Below are 15,930 nucleotides of genomic sequence, written 5' to 3'. Positions count from 1 at the left end.
GCTGAGAAAGTTAGGGCTGTTCAGCCTGGAGAAGAGAAGGCTGTGTGGAGGCCTCATAGCAGCCTTCCAGTATCTGAAGGGGGCTTATAGGGATGCTGGGGATGGACTCTTCATTAGGGACTGTAGTGATAGGACAAGGGGTAATGGGTTAAAACTTAAACAGGGGAAGTTTAGATTGGATATAAGGAGGAAATTCTTTCCTGTTAGGGTACTGAGGCACTGGAATGGGTTGCTCAGGGAGGTTGTGAATGCTTCATCCCTGGCAGTGTTCAAGGCCAGGTTGGACGAGGCCTTGGGTAATATGGTTTAGAGCGAGGTGTCCCTGCCCGTGGCAGGGGGGCTGGAACTCGATGATCTTAAGGTCCTTTCCAACCCTAACTATTCTATGATTCTATGATTTTCTGAACTATGCTTTCTGGAGGCACAAGTAACAAGTTGGACACTTGTTATCATCAGGTTTCGTAGAAGGGAAAGAGCACTGAGCAAGTCACTGACTCTGTGACAAAAAATTGTTTTTTACATAGAAAATTAGATCTTGTTTTCCTTTTATGTGTTATATTTTCAGTTTATAATAAGAATCAAGTTTCCAAACAAGTTACATTCAGCTAGTAAAAATAGGCTCTTCCCTTCTTTCTTCTTTCTTTGGAAAATGTCTGTAACAAACAACTTAATGGTATTTCTCTCTGTCTGTCTGCATAGCTTCCAAGTTAGAGTTTACTGTCTAGAAAGAGATTTCTGGGAAGAGTCCGGACTCGCCTCTAGAGTGCTCTCTAAACAGCTTTTCAGATAAAAACTGAACTGGTTGGAATTCTTTTGCATCATCAAAGTATAAGCAGCTGAAATCATTCTGATGGATTCCTTTGACATGCACAGGTGGTTCCAAAGTGCTGATTACTTCCCAGGTTTTAAAAAATACAGTCCTTGCCTTGAGAAACCAACTGACTGAAAGTAAGTATTTTAGTCTAGAGCTTGCACTAAGCTCCCACGAAGATACGTTGCCAAGCGAGAGCTAATAAACTAAGATGAATTTCTCACCAAAACTTCCATTCCGTTTTGTCTTTTTGATACTGCCAAGTACAAAGGCTTGGTATTGTCAGTCCAGGTGCCAAATGCCCCCAAGATGTTTGGTAATAATTTGACATAGTACATGCTGACATCTTTGTGGATGATGATTATTTTGCACGTGCAGTTATTAATGAACAACAATATATGAAAACTCCCATCATGACAGATGTATTTATTTAAATGTACTTAAGCAAAAGTAGCAATGTGCGTTTTTAAACAAATCTGCTGAGGGTTACAACTATTAGCTTTTGCATAAAATTTGCATAGATTTCAATAAGAGCACAGAATAAGACTCATATCAGTAGGGTTGAAAGATTGCCAGTATTGCAAAAGATTTGTTTCATTAAAACCCTGACTGACTTGCAATTGTTTCATTCACAAATCCTAAACCAGTGGGATCTGATCTTCTTTCCCAAGTCTGATGTTTCTGCCTCTGTTTGTGTTAACATACTTGTGTAGCATGCTGTAATGCTGCTCTTGCGAATTAAAAGCATACAAAAACGAAATCTTCCGCCAGTCTTCATTGCTGGGGGTCTGAAACGGTGCTGGGTCAGTGACTTCAAAAAAGCAGTTCACATTTCTTTCTGACAGCTTGCTTGCATGCTCTTTAGCCTTGGCCTCAAAGAGCTCATATTCGTTTTCTGAGTAGGCTTTCCAGAACTTGAGCTGAAGATAGCTAAATGGGGAGCAGCAGCGGCGGATACACTTCGCAATCAGTGCCGCAGTCATGATGGCGGTAATCAGGAACCATCCTATCAGCTGTGAAAACAGATGTGTTATTGGTGGTTTTGCACAGTCATATGTAGGAGTATAGAACAACATTGAAGCAGACATGAAAACTGTCAGCAAAACCACCCTGGAGTGCCTGTAACAGCCTTCTTGCTGAGGAAAGAGGGGATCCCACGCACACAGTTCAGCTAACCTTTCAAAAGGTTATGCACTGCTGAGGTGATTGTTGGATTGAGGATGAATACCAAGAAAAGAGAAGGTGAAGTTCATTCTCCATTTATATCCAGCTTTCTTAACCTTAAAGGCAAGATACTGACCAGAAGTTTCTGCAGTTGTAGTCAGATTTATAGTATACAGGGTGTAGAATCACTCTGTTCACCTCTGGTGCTGTGAACTACACCTGCTGGCTGTGTTTTATCTGCTCTTGGAAAGTAACTGCTCTCCCTCCTATCTGAGCCTGTAAAAAATAGCCTTCTGTTCTGTGTGCTTGTATGCAGGACATGGATTTGACTATCAAATATGGGAATTCATTCTTGTTTCATGCATGATTTCAACATCCCTAGGTAAGTCTCAGAGGCCCCACTAAAACGGGTGTCCTAGAAGATGTTGGTCCCTCCAGTACCCAGTGGTACTTAGCTGGAAGCTCCAGGCATCCACTTTCACCTCAGGCTTTTTTTTTTTTCAAGTGAAGAACATTAAGTGCTAAAGAAAAATGAGTTGTGCTCTTGATTGTTCTTAATTTTATTGGAAGTAGATCAGATATTAAAAATATTGGTCAGTAATAAAAGTGGTGTCGCATTTTTTCTGGGTTTTTTTGACTGGTTTCTTTTAGATTTCATTGTAGCACCAGTTACAGTCAGTCTTCCTTGATTTTGCTCCGTTCTGAATTCCGTCATATAGAGTTTGCCCCTTTCCCACCTTTTTCTTGGAGGAGAAGCATGCTACATATGGTAATTTAAACACTTTCATTGTGGGTTTTTTAAATGTAAACATTTTTATTTTTGTAATAAGCTTTTGTACTAAACAGGAACTTACAAAAATCCAAATACTTAGAATCTCCTACAAACTTAACTTCAGGAACTAGCCTTAATATTCTGATGAGAAAAAGTGACAAAACCTGATTTTTCTAATAGGTAATGAACAAACAAACCTAGAAATTAGACTGGAGTGCTGCCAAAATTTGGGGGTTTCATTTCACTTCAAACAAATAATTCCACCCACAGGTGCTGATTTTTTGATCACGCAGCTTGCCTTCAGCACAAGAACACTTTAACAGGATAAATACCTGTTTTAACCATTGTAGGAAATTATTAATATGTTCAAGCACTGAAATTTGTAGTCAAGCTGTCATTTGTTTCACTTGCCAGTTGTCTGTTTCAAGGAGACATCAGCTTCCTCTTTATTTGTGACTTCAGCTTCCCCGCAACAGCTAACGAATGCTTACAGAAGTTTGAGGTATTTAGAGAAGTGGAAAAAGAGACGAACTGGCACCATGCCTAAGTTAAATGAGAAGAAAACTTGCTGTGCAAAGTTCTGGTGTCTAGACTGGTTGCCTGACCGGCTTTGAAAGAGGTTTTGTAAACTGCAGTGCCAAACAACTGCCATGCAAACACCCGAAGCCAATAAATAGCACAAGTACTCACCTATTACTTTTCTGGTAGTGTTTTGTTGCCAATGAGTTTTTGCAAATTGTGTACCTTTAATAATTATACAGCGTGAGAGAGGGGGACTGTGTACAACACACATTGAGAGGCCAGGGTTGGAGCCCATAGAATGAAGAGCAGAGCGGCAAGGCTTTACCTGGGACTGTGCCTGAAGGCTGAGGAATTCACTTGATATCTTCTCCGATAACTTCTCATCACAGGGTATTTTGACCAGCATCTCGTGGCACTCTGCTCCTTTATCTTTACACATGAGGTTCTTTATCAGGCTGCTCCCACTGGCCATGCACTCATAGAAACTGGCTCTGAGCAGGGCCACTGCGAGCCAGGTGAGGGGAGCCACCACAGCTCTGGCTGTCACCTGTAGCAGCACGCAGAAGCAGCCAGCACAGGTTCCCCAGGGGCTGCAGCTGCAGCTCTTCTCCGGAGTGCAGATGCCAGTCAGCACTTGCCACATCCTGGAGTTCATCATGTAGCCGAGCAGGAAGAGGATGAAGGCAGGCACTATGAGGAAGACAGAGCCATACAGCATGTTCCCAGAATTGCAGGGGCACTTGAACACCACAGTCAAGAAGATGTACTCAATAGCAGCTGTCAGCAGGGACACAATGCTGTAACCCAGAACGGTCTGGTGGTGGATGCAGAAATCCAGCACCTTGTGTAAGGTGTTCATGTTCTGCCTTCCCTTATTCTGAGAAGAGTGAAATGTTGGTCAGAAAACAGAAAGATAAAGCCATCCTGAAGCCAACCCCAGTTTAGAGAAGCTTGCAGAGTTGTCACTTTCTGTGGTGATGCAATGAGTGAGTCATGAAGCAACTCTTAGAGGAAACAGAAAAGGCTCGCTGCACATTGTCAGGGACATGAAGTTTGACAAACTGAAGTGCAAGGCCCTATACCTGGGTCGGGGCAATCCCAGGCACAGATACAGGTCCTTTCCAACCCTAACCATTCCATGATTCTGTGATTCTATGATTCTAAGTGGAGACCACAGTGGAACCTCCCCCCAGTAATCAACATCAAAACAACAAAGATTTGTCTTTGCTTCCATAAAAATAGTTTGTATTTGTCCACACCATGCATTGTAAGTAGCAATGGATTAAGCCTTATCATTTTTTAGGGAAGATTTTCAGTGAGGCAACAGATTTACTGTGAATAAAATGTAAGAAAAACACCCAGAACCGTGCACAGTTTTTTTATCCTGCCTTACTATTAGCGATAGAGTATGTCTTGTTCTCTTATGGAAGGAAAGCCAACTATAATCATGTTAATTTCTCAAGGTAAGCAGTTAATATTTTTAAAGTAGTTAGAGCAAATTAGTCAGTGCACACAGCAAGTAGTTTCCACTGAAGCTCCAGCTACCAGGGTGCCATTTGCCAGGGATCTGACTTTGGGCTCCCTCCTCCATAGCAGGCAGTGACAGCTTTGTGGGCCAGAAAAAAAATCCCACCCAGAATCATCAGAAACTAAGCAGATGGCATGAAGTGGAAGGCTTGCAAAATGTACAACAAATATCTGGAAGGGATTCCTGGGCTTGGAACACTGGGCTGCCTGAGAAATATTTGCTCTCAGAGTCAATAGGTTTCAATCATGCACTGGGGGAGCTCCCAGCTTAGGTTTGCCATGTCTAAATCTAGATGAGGTGAACTGGCACTCAGAATTAAGGAAGTTGAAGCTTTCTTAGTTGCTCACAGCCATGTGGCTGAAGTTCTCTGAGATGATGTAGGCAGTGTGGTAGTTTACTGTCATCACATGCTTAGTGACACCCAGATGTGCAGCTGGACTGGGAGTTGGTGGCCACTGTCATCTTCTCTGCCACTTATCTGGGATTTTAGAGTCAAAATCACCTGCCTCTTGCATGAATCAGGAGTTCTCTGGCCTGACTGGGTGCATCAATTTGACATCAATTTGATACCAATTTGATAGGTGGACCACTTGGTAAATAAAGAACTGGCTGGATGGCTGCACACAAAGAGTTGTGGTCAATGGCTCAATGTCCAGCTGGAGACCAGTTACGAGTGGTGACCCTCAGGGATCGGTGTTGGGACTGCTCTTGTTCAACATCTTTCTCGCTGACATGGACAGTGGGATTGAGTGCGCCCTCAGCAAGTTTGCCGATGACACCAAGCTGTGTGGTTCAGTTGATATGCTGGAGGGAAGGAATGCCATCCAGAGGGACCTTGACACGCTTGTGAGGTGGGCTGATGCCAACCTCATGAAGTTTAACCATGCCAAGTGCAAGGTCCTACACCTGGGTCGGAGCAATCCCAGGCACAGCTACAGGCTGGGCAGAGAAGAGATTCAGAGCAGCCCTGCGGAGAAGGACTTTGGGGTGCTGGTCGATGAGAAAACGAACATGAGCCGGCTTCAGTGTGCGCTTGCAGCCCAAAAAGCTAACCAAAACCTGGGCTGCATCAAAAGGAGTGTGACCATCAGGTCGAAGGAGGTGATCCTGCCCCTTTATTCTGCTCTCATGAGACCTCACCTGGGGTATTGTGTACAGTTCTGGTGTCCTCAACATAAAAAGGACATGGATCTGTTGGAACAAGTCCAGAGGAGGGCCACAAGGATGATCAGGGGACTGGAGCACCTCCCATATGAAGATCGGATGAGAAAGTTGGGGCTGTTCAGCCTGAGAAGGCTGCGTGGAGACCTCATAGCAGCCTTCCAGGGGGCCTATAGGGGTGCTGGGGAGGGACTCTTCATTAGGGACTGTAGTGATAGGACAAGGGGTAGTGGGTTAAAACTTAAACAGGGGAAGGAAGTTTAGATTGGATATAAGGAGGCAATCTGAGTCAGCTCTGAGTCTATTAATACATGCCTGAAGGCAGAATTTGTTTTTACTTTGAACACCACTTACTCTATACTGCATTTCACCTGCCATTTTGCTTTCTGGACAGTCAGTCAAAGGAAGTATACCTGCAGCTCTTTAAAGCAGAGGCTTGTTTTTAAATATCCAGAAAAACTTCGTATTATTGGCAAACATTGTTGCCTTGATTTTTACCTAGAGACAGCTAGAGGCAGTGGGTAGCATACCTTGAAACCAGAATTCACCATGTCTGAAAAAGTTTTAGCAGATGTGGGGATGGCAGAAACAACAGAAGCAAGGTGAAATCACTGCAAAGGCACCTCATCACGGAGGTAGGAACATAGGCTGCCTCTGAGAACCACTGGTTTAACAAGGGAACCTAATGACCAGCAGCAGCTCCCTATCTGGAGCAGATAACGACCACACAGGGGAAAGAGTACAGCCAAGAAACCCTGCTACTTCTCTTTCTGAGCCTAATTTTAGCAGTGTTTTATTTATCTGTAATAAAATGTGATTTCAGGATCAAGCTTCCTGGAAAAAGGGAGGGGAGCTCTGTGTGGAAAAGGATTAATCCTCCTCTCCAAGCAAAAATATTTCCAGTAAATACTCACAGGAAGAGGTGGGAGAGGGAAAAGAGGCCACCCTGGTTGGTAAGTGGGGGAGTAGCTGTGCTAGGAGCTGAGTGGGGCCCAGCGGTGGCTGGGGTGAGCCTAGCCTTTGGGCAGCCTCTGTACCCGGGGGCTGGAGGATGCCCTGTGCAGTAAGAGCTGGAAAGGCAGGAGGTGTGGAGCCCTACACCTGGGTACTTTTGACACTGCTCACCTCAGAGCACTACTGCCCCAGGGCAGCTCTTTCTTGCCATTTAAATTAACCCTTGTCTCACTGCAACAGCTGTAAAGCATTAACTGGAAAGCGTTCAAAAAACAGTATTTTGTTAAAGAACAGAGAATTCCAATTTAATGGTTGGTTTTGCCTTGATTTGCAATAAATGTCCTGCCTTCCATGGGAGATGAAAACAATGTCAGAATGAAAAACATGAACATTTTTGGAACAGAATGACTATTTTTGTTATTCAAAAGATCTTTTCATTTTGAAATATACTTTATTGAAATGAAAGAATCAGCTGAAACCAAATTGACTTGTTTAATATTTAATCAAGTTTCTCCTTAATGTTTCCATTTCTATCCTTTCATTTGCAGCTCAATGATTCTTAAGCGTTTTCTATGTAGAAAAAGCTGTTATCTAACTAGTTCTGTGGTTGTATCAGATGCAGAATACTGGTCTTAAACGCAGCCTGTGTGTCTGTGTGCATGCATGCTTGGGGGCTTTGCCAATACCTGTTGAGTAGATCTTGGTTTAGTCATGTTAGTAAGTCCTTACATTTGGTTATTTATTTTTTTGCTGGGAGACATCAGCTATTTGTTTGGGATAGCAAAAGGCAGGTTTTGTTTTTCTACAAATCATTCTCTTTCTAGCAGCTCTGACCAAGGCCCATCCTGCCCCAAATTCCTGCAATTATTATTGTTACGCTCAACTTCCTCTTCACGCTATTAATTTAAAATCTTATTCATGTGTGGATACAATAGAAAAGAGCACCTCAGCACTGGTTTTCTTTTTATAACAACTGCCTTTGCTCGCTCAAGTGGAAGAGCTGTAAGCTGCATTTCTCTCTTCCCAGTTCAGAAAGACATACAGAAAAGTCATTTTATTCTAGGAAAATTCTTGTAATGCCTTTTGTCTCATTCCAGCTGAAATCAGTACTAACCAGTGGGTGTGTTGTCCGCAAGGAGATCTGCACCTACCTTCCAGGTGGACTGACCTCCCCTGGAGGCCCGTTCCCTCAGTTTGTGAAACCAAGGGAGTTGTTCTGACTTTATGGTTGAACCAGTCTTTTCACATGTTTGTGAAGTGCCACTCAGCTCAGCGGCACCACATAAATCATGAGTAGTACTAACACTTAGCAGAGCAGCAGCCAAAGAAATAGCACCGTGACTGTGCACGTACAGCTTACAGGCATTTATGTACGTTATACTGCTATTCTAAGGCATTACATTTATTTGCAGTTTTTTGAAAGCAGGTTTTAATGGGTAGGAAGGAATCAGGTCTGCAAAACCAACTGTAGCTCTGAAGGGGGCTCTGATGGGTGAGCCGTTGTGCAGAGTCACACAAGCCAACTACACAGTTTTTCCTCTTGCTGTAATTTATTGCTGCTCTTTTAACACTACAGGTCCACTACAGGTCTCATTCCTGAACAGGGAGGGTCCTGTAACCCAGCCCAAGTGTCCTACAGCAACCAGCAGTGTGAGGGCTTTACTGGTCAACCTAGACTAATGTTCAATCTATGCATGCCATAAATAAGTCTGTGTGATTCTTAAAGTGTTGCTTGTGGATGAAGTGAAAAATATTTGCTGAATTTGTAAGAAAATATATGATATTTTCCTAGGATTAGAAAGGTAGAAGTTGTCAGGTGTTATGATGAAATTAAGGAGCCTTAGTGAGGCAGATTATAGAGTTAACTCATTCGAAATCAGGTAAATCACCCTGGGTAAACAACTAGTCAGTTTTAAGAAAACAAAGCTCACTCTTCCTCACTAGCTATGGAAAATGAAATGCCATAAAATTACTTTGCAAATTACTTTTGCACGTTAAGCCCCAAATATGTCTATACTTTTATTATAAATGTTTTGCATTCTACGTGTTCTTGCTTTCTTCAGGTTATGCCATCATATCTTGCTGTCTTGGAATTGTTGAATAGCTGGGATTTTATTCTGTTCCACACCTTTTGTGTGTGTGTCCTCATGCTGCCTGATCATATGCTACAAACTATGCTCTGTACTTATCATTCAATTAATCCTTCCTCTTTTTAAACTTTAACTGATTAACTAGTTCTGCATTTCATGGTAGTATGCCCCTTTCCCCCATCTCCAGTTGGTGAAAATGCCCCAGTGCAGAAATACAACTATTTTCCAATCACTATATGCTTTCAAATACGAAGAAAAACTTTTCATTGGGGGAAAGTACATAGGCCAAGAGAAGAATTTGATGTATTTCAGAAATATAATCCTTCAGAAAGAGCTTTGATCTTACAAGTTTTAAAAAATGAGGTAATACGTGCTCCATTCCCTTTGCTTCCTTAGTTACAATGATGTATATAACATACATAGCTGATTTTTAGCTGGACTCAAAAAAATCACTGAAAAATCTAAGAACCAGATTTCACCCTCAAACTTATACACAGCTACCTGTGGGCTGAGTTTCCATTCAGTTTCCTCAGAATACACTGAACTAACTTTAGACTAATTTAGACTGCAGCCCTGAAATGAAGCATGCACGACTGAACATCAGCTATTGAATAGAAATTGAATGAAGTCTGTGGTGTCTTGGACGACTACAGGAACCAATCTACATACACCCAGTTATAGGATAGCCATCTTTTCCTGCAGCTGGAGATGCATAATACTAACATTTTTAGAAACCAAAAAAGAAGGAGAATAATAGCAGAGGCATGTGCCAGAAACAGTTCAGTGTTGTAACTCCATTTAAAAAAGGGAATTAAAGTTAACTTCACTACTGTGTACCATACAGACACATTTCAAAAGTTAGGTATAACCAAGAAAGATGAAACTAGTGCTAAGTGCCTCTGCCATGGACATAAGGCTCACTGAGCCTGCTTCTCTCCTGTATTTCAGACAAAGGACACAAAGGCATCTCTTGTGTCAGCAGGCATTGAGGAACACCAGCCTTCTCCAGCCCTCCCACCAGCCAGTATGGCTATCTGAGCTGAACCCTTTTACCTGCTCTTCCTTACAGCACTTTCCAGTAAAGCAAGGGCAGATCAAGATTTTTCAGTGTATGCTGCCACCTGAGGGCTTGAACTGTTTATTCCTTGTGACACAGAGACTTCTACCCAGCAGCCTGGGTTGCTGGTTGCTGATGGCATAGAACCATCTATGCTTCCATTTACTTCAAATTTTAAATGAGAGAGACATGAAGAATGACAGCAAAGAACAGAAACAAAGCACAACCATTGGAGATGGACTCTTTAAGGGCTCTGGCCTGGAAAAAGTAAGTCAGAAAGTACACAAGATTAATATTGTATATGAAATATACTCAGCACAATTATGGCTTCATAGCTAGTTGAAGCAAACTTTAGTTGCCCTATCTGAATTGAAGTTACATCTATCTAAGTGCAATTTAGAATGGCCAGTAATGACAGTCATATGTAAGAAACTCATAAATCTGTAACAGAAAAGTATGAGGTGCAAGCACAGGCTGGAAAACCCCTGGATTCCCACTTCATGCTGAAATGGGTCTGGTCTCCCATTCAGGAGAACAGACTGGTTCAGACATTTAATTTCCCTTCACCCCATCACCACATGTACATTATTCATCAGAATGCTGGTCTGCTTTAGAAGCTGCTTTAAGACCCGGCTGTGAGTATGGGCAGCTCTTGCAGCCACCTTTTTCCTTTTGCATTGCTAAAATAGTGCAGGGAAGTGTAGTGTAAACGAGACCTAATGTGCATGACCACACCTTGCTTTCTAATCTCTGCAATTCTGCAGTTTCATTTGATAACTACACAAATCCCATACTAGAATTCAGATGCCACATTACAAAGCAGACCAAGAAATGCAGGTATTTCTCAAAAGCTTTCTAGAGTATAGGCTGGTTTTCTACAGCTGATTGCTCAAAGCAATAACAAATAGACAACAGTGTAAATGTGCATAGATGTGAAATAAAGTGAAGTATTTGTATTAACTCCACTGTTGACATTAGCCTGATAAAGGCTAAAAGCTACTACAGCTCTTTATTTTCCTTTGTCCTCAAAGAGGACATGGATACACAAGCATAGATAATTTGCTTACAAGGCATAATAACGCTGAATTATCCTGGGGCAATTTTATGGCACTGGCTGCCAGTGGAAGGATATGCCTGGCCATACAGGACTGCAATAGTACTTGTATCTTGGTTTTCAATTGACAATAATATTACCTATTTCAAAATTAGTATTACCTAATATTGAAAAACTAACCAACAGTGCCTTTGAAACTGAACATAACCCCACTGCTATTTCTGCCTGTTTTCATGTCATCACAGTGCAAAGGCAGAAACAAGAAGATTCCCAGTGATAAACAGCCTGTCACAATCTAGTCATGCTTCCAGCAGGTAATACTACAAACATAAGAGATATACTGGGTGACCTTTCCCAGCCTCAGCTCCCTTCACCTTAAGCAATTAAGTGGGTGATATGAAATTGGTGATTAACCACCCTACATGCCTTTTGCAATTAGGGAAAAGATGATTCAAGATCTTAGGTGGACCAAATAGCTATCTGAAGGCCCTCTTTCTCCACGGACTGCATAGATCAGATACCAATGAGGGTTCTAAATCTTTGCTCAAATTAAATGTACCAAATTTCATTAGATAAATCCAGGCATTGGAACCTGGAGTAGGGCTTATGTATGTGCATACAGTGCTCAGAACTGGCTCAGTAGCTGGAAAATATTTTAATCAAAGAACCACAGAGACAATTATAATGTTTTTATTTAGCAAATGTACTGGAAGAATTGTTTTTCTGTAAAGACATACAGATATACCCCAATTCCATACAGCTTCCATTCTCTCAAATACTTATGTGTGTTTTTTTTAAATCAGTTTAATGAACAGAAGGGGATATATGTGGAGATGTCAAACTTATTTTTGTTATAAACCACGATTCTATTTACCATTAATACCCAAATAGTTTACCCGGGGCCACTAATAGCTTGCAGAACCCTTGCTGGTGCTTTATAGAGAACAGGCTGTTCACACAATTTTAACTGTCCTCTGGTTTTGGTCATGTGAACAGCAAAAAGACATTAAATACTTCCTTAATACCTCTTTTTCCATACTGCAATTGCCGAGGTTACCACAGGATCGCTTTGGTTTTTGTTTGTATTTTTACAATTGCATATTGATGGGCAGTGATCTAGGACATTTTTTTCCCTACTAAGATGTTCTTCAAACTACAGAAACCTTTTGTGAAATGCTGCTTTGTAAAGTTGAGGACAGACCCTACAGCATTTATCCTTCTACAGTCTACTGAAAGATAAAAGGTTGCGTTTTTTTTCCTGAGAATTTTGTTCCTTTATACTTTGCATTAGCCATATATTTGCCTTCTGCTACTGCCTACTACTGTTGTGCCTTTCACCTGGCAAGTACTGACACAACTGCCTTTTCCCACCGTCCCAGATAGTAAAGCATGGAAGAGATGACATGATGTAAGAGTCTGCAATAATTATACAGGAATGTCCCATATTGAAGCGTTCTTTGGTTTGGCAGTGAGAAATTGAGTCTACTGCTAAGGTCTGCCTTGTATACTTGTGTTTGAATGTCCTTTTCTTATGAGAACGTCCAGAGACATCCATAGCAGCCTGAAATGAAAACTCACTAAATGCAAACCCAGTTCTGTATAAAAAAGCCCTTAGAAACAAATCTAGTAAGAGGGCTCTCCTCATAAAAAAATTAATTACGTCTTTACATTACTGAACTCTGATGAAAAAAGCACAACATCCCCTCAGATGCAAATCCTGACTCAAAACACAAAAGAGGAGTACTTAATAAGTACTTAGTCTTCTGAGATATTCATTGCTTGTCCTATTCTTCCATCCCTTCTGGTCTGAAACCAACCTTCCCTCAGCTGTTTTTGGAATGTTTCAGAAATAAGAAGATAAACTTTGGCCCTATTAGGGTTAATGGTTTTGCATAGACATATATGACCATAAACTGGTCGACTAGTAGAGGTCTTCTGCTAACATTGTGACTGAGAACAGGAAGAATACAGCCACAATAATATACAGCTGTCTACTAAAAGTATTGCATACAGACATCTTTGGCCATGCAGTCTCTTGGCCTTCTGAAAATATGTGAGCTGCATCGCTAACATGACAAAAAAAATTGCAATGTTGAGGATTAGAAAGAGACGGGTATAAGAAGCTGATATTGATGGGGCACTACTTCGAGCAGTTGTCACCATCTGTGCTAGCCCTGATCGGCTTTTGATTGACACCCCAGTTTTGTGCTTCACATAAGTGATATCTGCAAAATCCAGAAGATCTTTCATTTCCTCATCTTCATCTATAGGCAACTCTTTTTGTGCTTGAGTCTGTGCCTTTTGTCGCACTTTTCTTTCATTTACCTCAATTTGTGCAAAAATGTCAGGAACGGCATCAACAAATTTGTAGCCTTTGGCTACCTTTCTGTTTTTCTTTGCTCTGCCATGTTGCTGCTGCTGCTTCTGTGAGATTGCAAATATCCTGTCAATGGCCTCCTCCGTCTGTCTCTTATCTGAAAACCTCAGCAGGCGCTCAGCAGTCTTCCTAAAGCTAGCCGTGTTACGTACACGAGACAAAATCTGCTTCTCAAGCTGCTGGAAAACAGGCTTAAAATGCTGCAGGTTCCTCTCCACAATCCCTATGTAGTCCTTCACTTCTGGCACTGCAGAGCTCCTAATGGCAGAGGCTCGGTCAAAGACAATTTTCTGTCTGTCTGCGATAACCTGTGCAAAGGCAGAGCGGGACCCATCCTCAACAGGCCACAGGTACATTGAGTAGGCATGCTCACTGGTGGTAACGAAAACATCCAGCTGTGGGGAGTCTCCACGGACAGTGAAACTCTGCACATCAACAGAGGGCCCAATGAAAAGGTAAATAGCTCTTGTGATGGGATGCCGCAAGAGGGTTGTTACATTCACATAGTTTGTCCCATTGTAAGGGTAGCCTCGAGGATACATCCTTGAGGCAATTGTAGCTTTCTCACTGTGGCCAGTGTCATCCATCCAGTACATCTTATATATGCCATCACGTTGCCTAATAAAAGCCCCATGGACATCGTCAACAACTGTTTCTTCAAAAGGCACATCCACATTGTGGAAGAAACTGGTTGCTGCCTCCAGGGGACTGTCATCTTCTAGATGGATTTGGTCCACTAGCAAAAGAAGCTGGGGATGGAGAAGTATGAGGTTTCTTTGCAATTTTCTCAGCTTCAGTTTAGGATTGTATGCACCCACTCCTTCTCCCTTGATAAACACCACTCCGCTTCTTTCCATGGCGGCAACCACTCGTCCCTGACAGTCACCAGCCAAGTCATGTTTATATTTAAGCCACTTTGAGGAACAGTCTTCTGTAATCTGCCCTTCCCATGGGGAGAAGCAGCTCTTGGACACGGCAGGAGAAAACATCAACACATTATTAAAAAAAGTATATTTTGGCCCATACAGGGCTTCTGTTATGAAAGGTACACCATTGGGAGCAAAAGTAAAGGAGTTCTGGTCTGGGTGTTCATGGCCGGCATTGAAGTTCCTCCACCCCCTGATCCACTCTTTGTACTTGTTCTTATGAACAATGTCATATATTGCACGTCCTCCCAGCTTTCCTGACTTGAAGGAAAGGAAAGGCCTGTTGATTTCAGCTGGCAAAGCACTTCCATAGGTTACTACTCCCCAGTCCTCAAAATAATGCAGCTTAGGAACCCCGTAGTCTGGTGGAGGTATAGAGCGCAAGCTTGCATCATACCTACCAAAAAGACAAGGAAAATGGGTTTAAAAATCACTTGACGAGTTCCATTATCAGCACTTGTACTAAATTAAAAAACTAATTTGACATTTACATCAAGGAGAAAGCTAACAGTATAAAGGCTACACATGTGCTTCCTGAGTGAACTAATCATATAGTTGTAATGGTATTTATCATAGTAATCCCTATGCAAATTTGTGTTGTGCTTTTTACACAAAAATAGCTGAACGCATCTGCTCCACATTTAAACCAAGCAACCCTCCTGCAGTCCGAAAATAAGAGTACCACTAATTTTAAACTAGCTACATTTTGTCTTATATCATAAAGCTACTGAGTGCAATACAAATCTTTAAAAATGTACATTAGGACCAGGCTGCAGACACTGTTTATTTTGCACTAGACATCAACATTTGCACCTATTTTTTGACTATTTAGCCAAGAGAAGCAGATTACCTGTTTCCCCAAGTTGATGATTATAGAAGTGCAGAGTCTCCAAACAGAATTAGCAATAAACTAAAAATTGATGAACAGGCATTTTAAAGGATAAACTATTATGATTTATATCACTTACTGTATGTTAGTTTCCTTCTTCAACTAAGCTGAAATAAAACTTGCATGGCTTTCTTGTGTAAATTGTAAGATACAAGACATTTGGTTTAAAATGAAGTTTTAATTCCACAAAAGGTTACATGGCTTATAATTTCTGTTTTATTTTATCTATAGGACTTAATAATCAAAAGCTCAAAACAACCACGGAAAACAAAGCCTAACCTTCTGGCATTCTTTTTAAGCAACCAAAATAAACAAAACCATCATTAAGCTCAGTAATATTTCTGTTAGATGGTTCATCTCTACATCCTCTCTACAGCTAACCAGGAGCCTCTGACAGGACCTAGACAATCACAGCTCATGTCCTGCAGAAGGCTTTGGGTAATTCCAACCAGTACGAGGGCCTGCTCTGTATCTAGTGCTCCTTGATGGAGATTCCCCCAAAACCAGACCTCTTACCTGAGACTCTAATTCAAATGGACATGTCCACCACAAGAGCAACGCTGCAGAGCAGGGAAAGGCAATTGTTGGAATATTCAGATAATTTTTTTTCTTTTTGCTTTTTTGC

General features: G+C 41.6%; 2 protein-coding genes across 4 annotated transcripts in view; both read right to left on the bottom strand.

Moving 5' to 3' along the window:
- Nucleotides 1–505: 505 nt before the first annotated feature.
- Nucleotides 506–4,139, bottom strand: LOC133219121 (calcium homeostasis modulator protein 6-like). The gene is given in 3 exon segments (XM_061366198.1): nt 506–1,461; nt 1,464–1,824; nt 3,595–4,139. Coding segments are annotated over 3 exon segments (948 nt in total). The 5' UTR covers nt 4,129–4,139; the 3' UTR covers nt 506–1,408.
- Nucleotides 4,140–11,787: 7,648 nt separating this feature from the next.
- The window catches only part of DSE (dermatan sulfate epimerase), a 36,322-nt gene continuing 32,179 nt past the window's right edge, over nt 11,788–15,930 (bottom strand). For all 3 annotated transcript variants that reach the window (XM_061366165.1, XM_061366166.1, XM_061366167.1), the window contains one exon: nt 11,788–14,813. In XM_061366165.1, the coding sequence (XP_061222149.1) occupies nt 13,052–14,813 (1,762 nt within the window). In that variant the 3' untranslated portion in view covers nt 11,788–13,051. The remainder of the gene's footprint in view (nt 14,814–15,930) is intronic.

The sequence above is a fragment of the Neopsephotus bourkii genome, unplaced genomic scaffold, assembly GCF_033783945.1.
Source record: "Neopsephotus bourkii isolate Nb327-2 ecotype Australia unplaced genomic scaffold, CSIRO-AGI_Nbou_v1 NB_1314, whole genome shotgun sequence".
Lineage (NCBI taxonomy): Eukaryota > Metazoa > Chordata > Aves > Psittaciformes > Psittacidae > Neopsephotus > Neopsephotus bourkii.
Note: the sequence above shows the minus strand (reverse complement) of the source record. Positions and strands in the feature narration are given on the sequence as shown.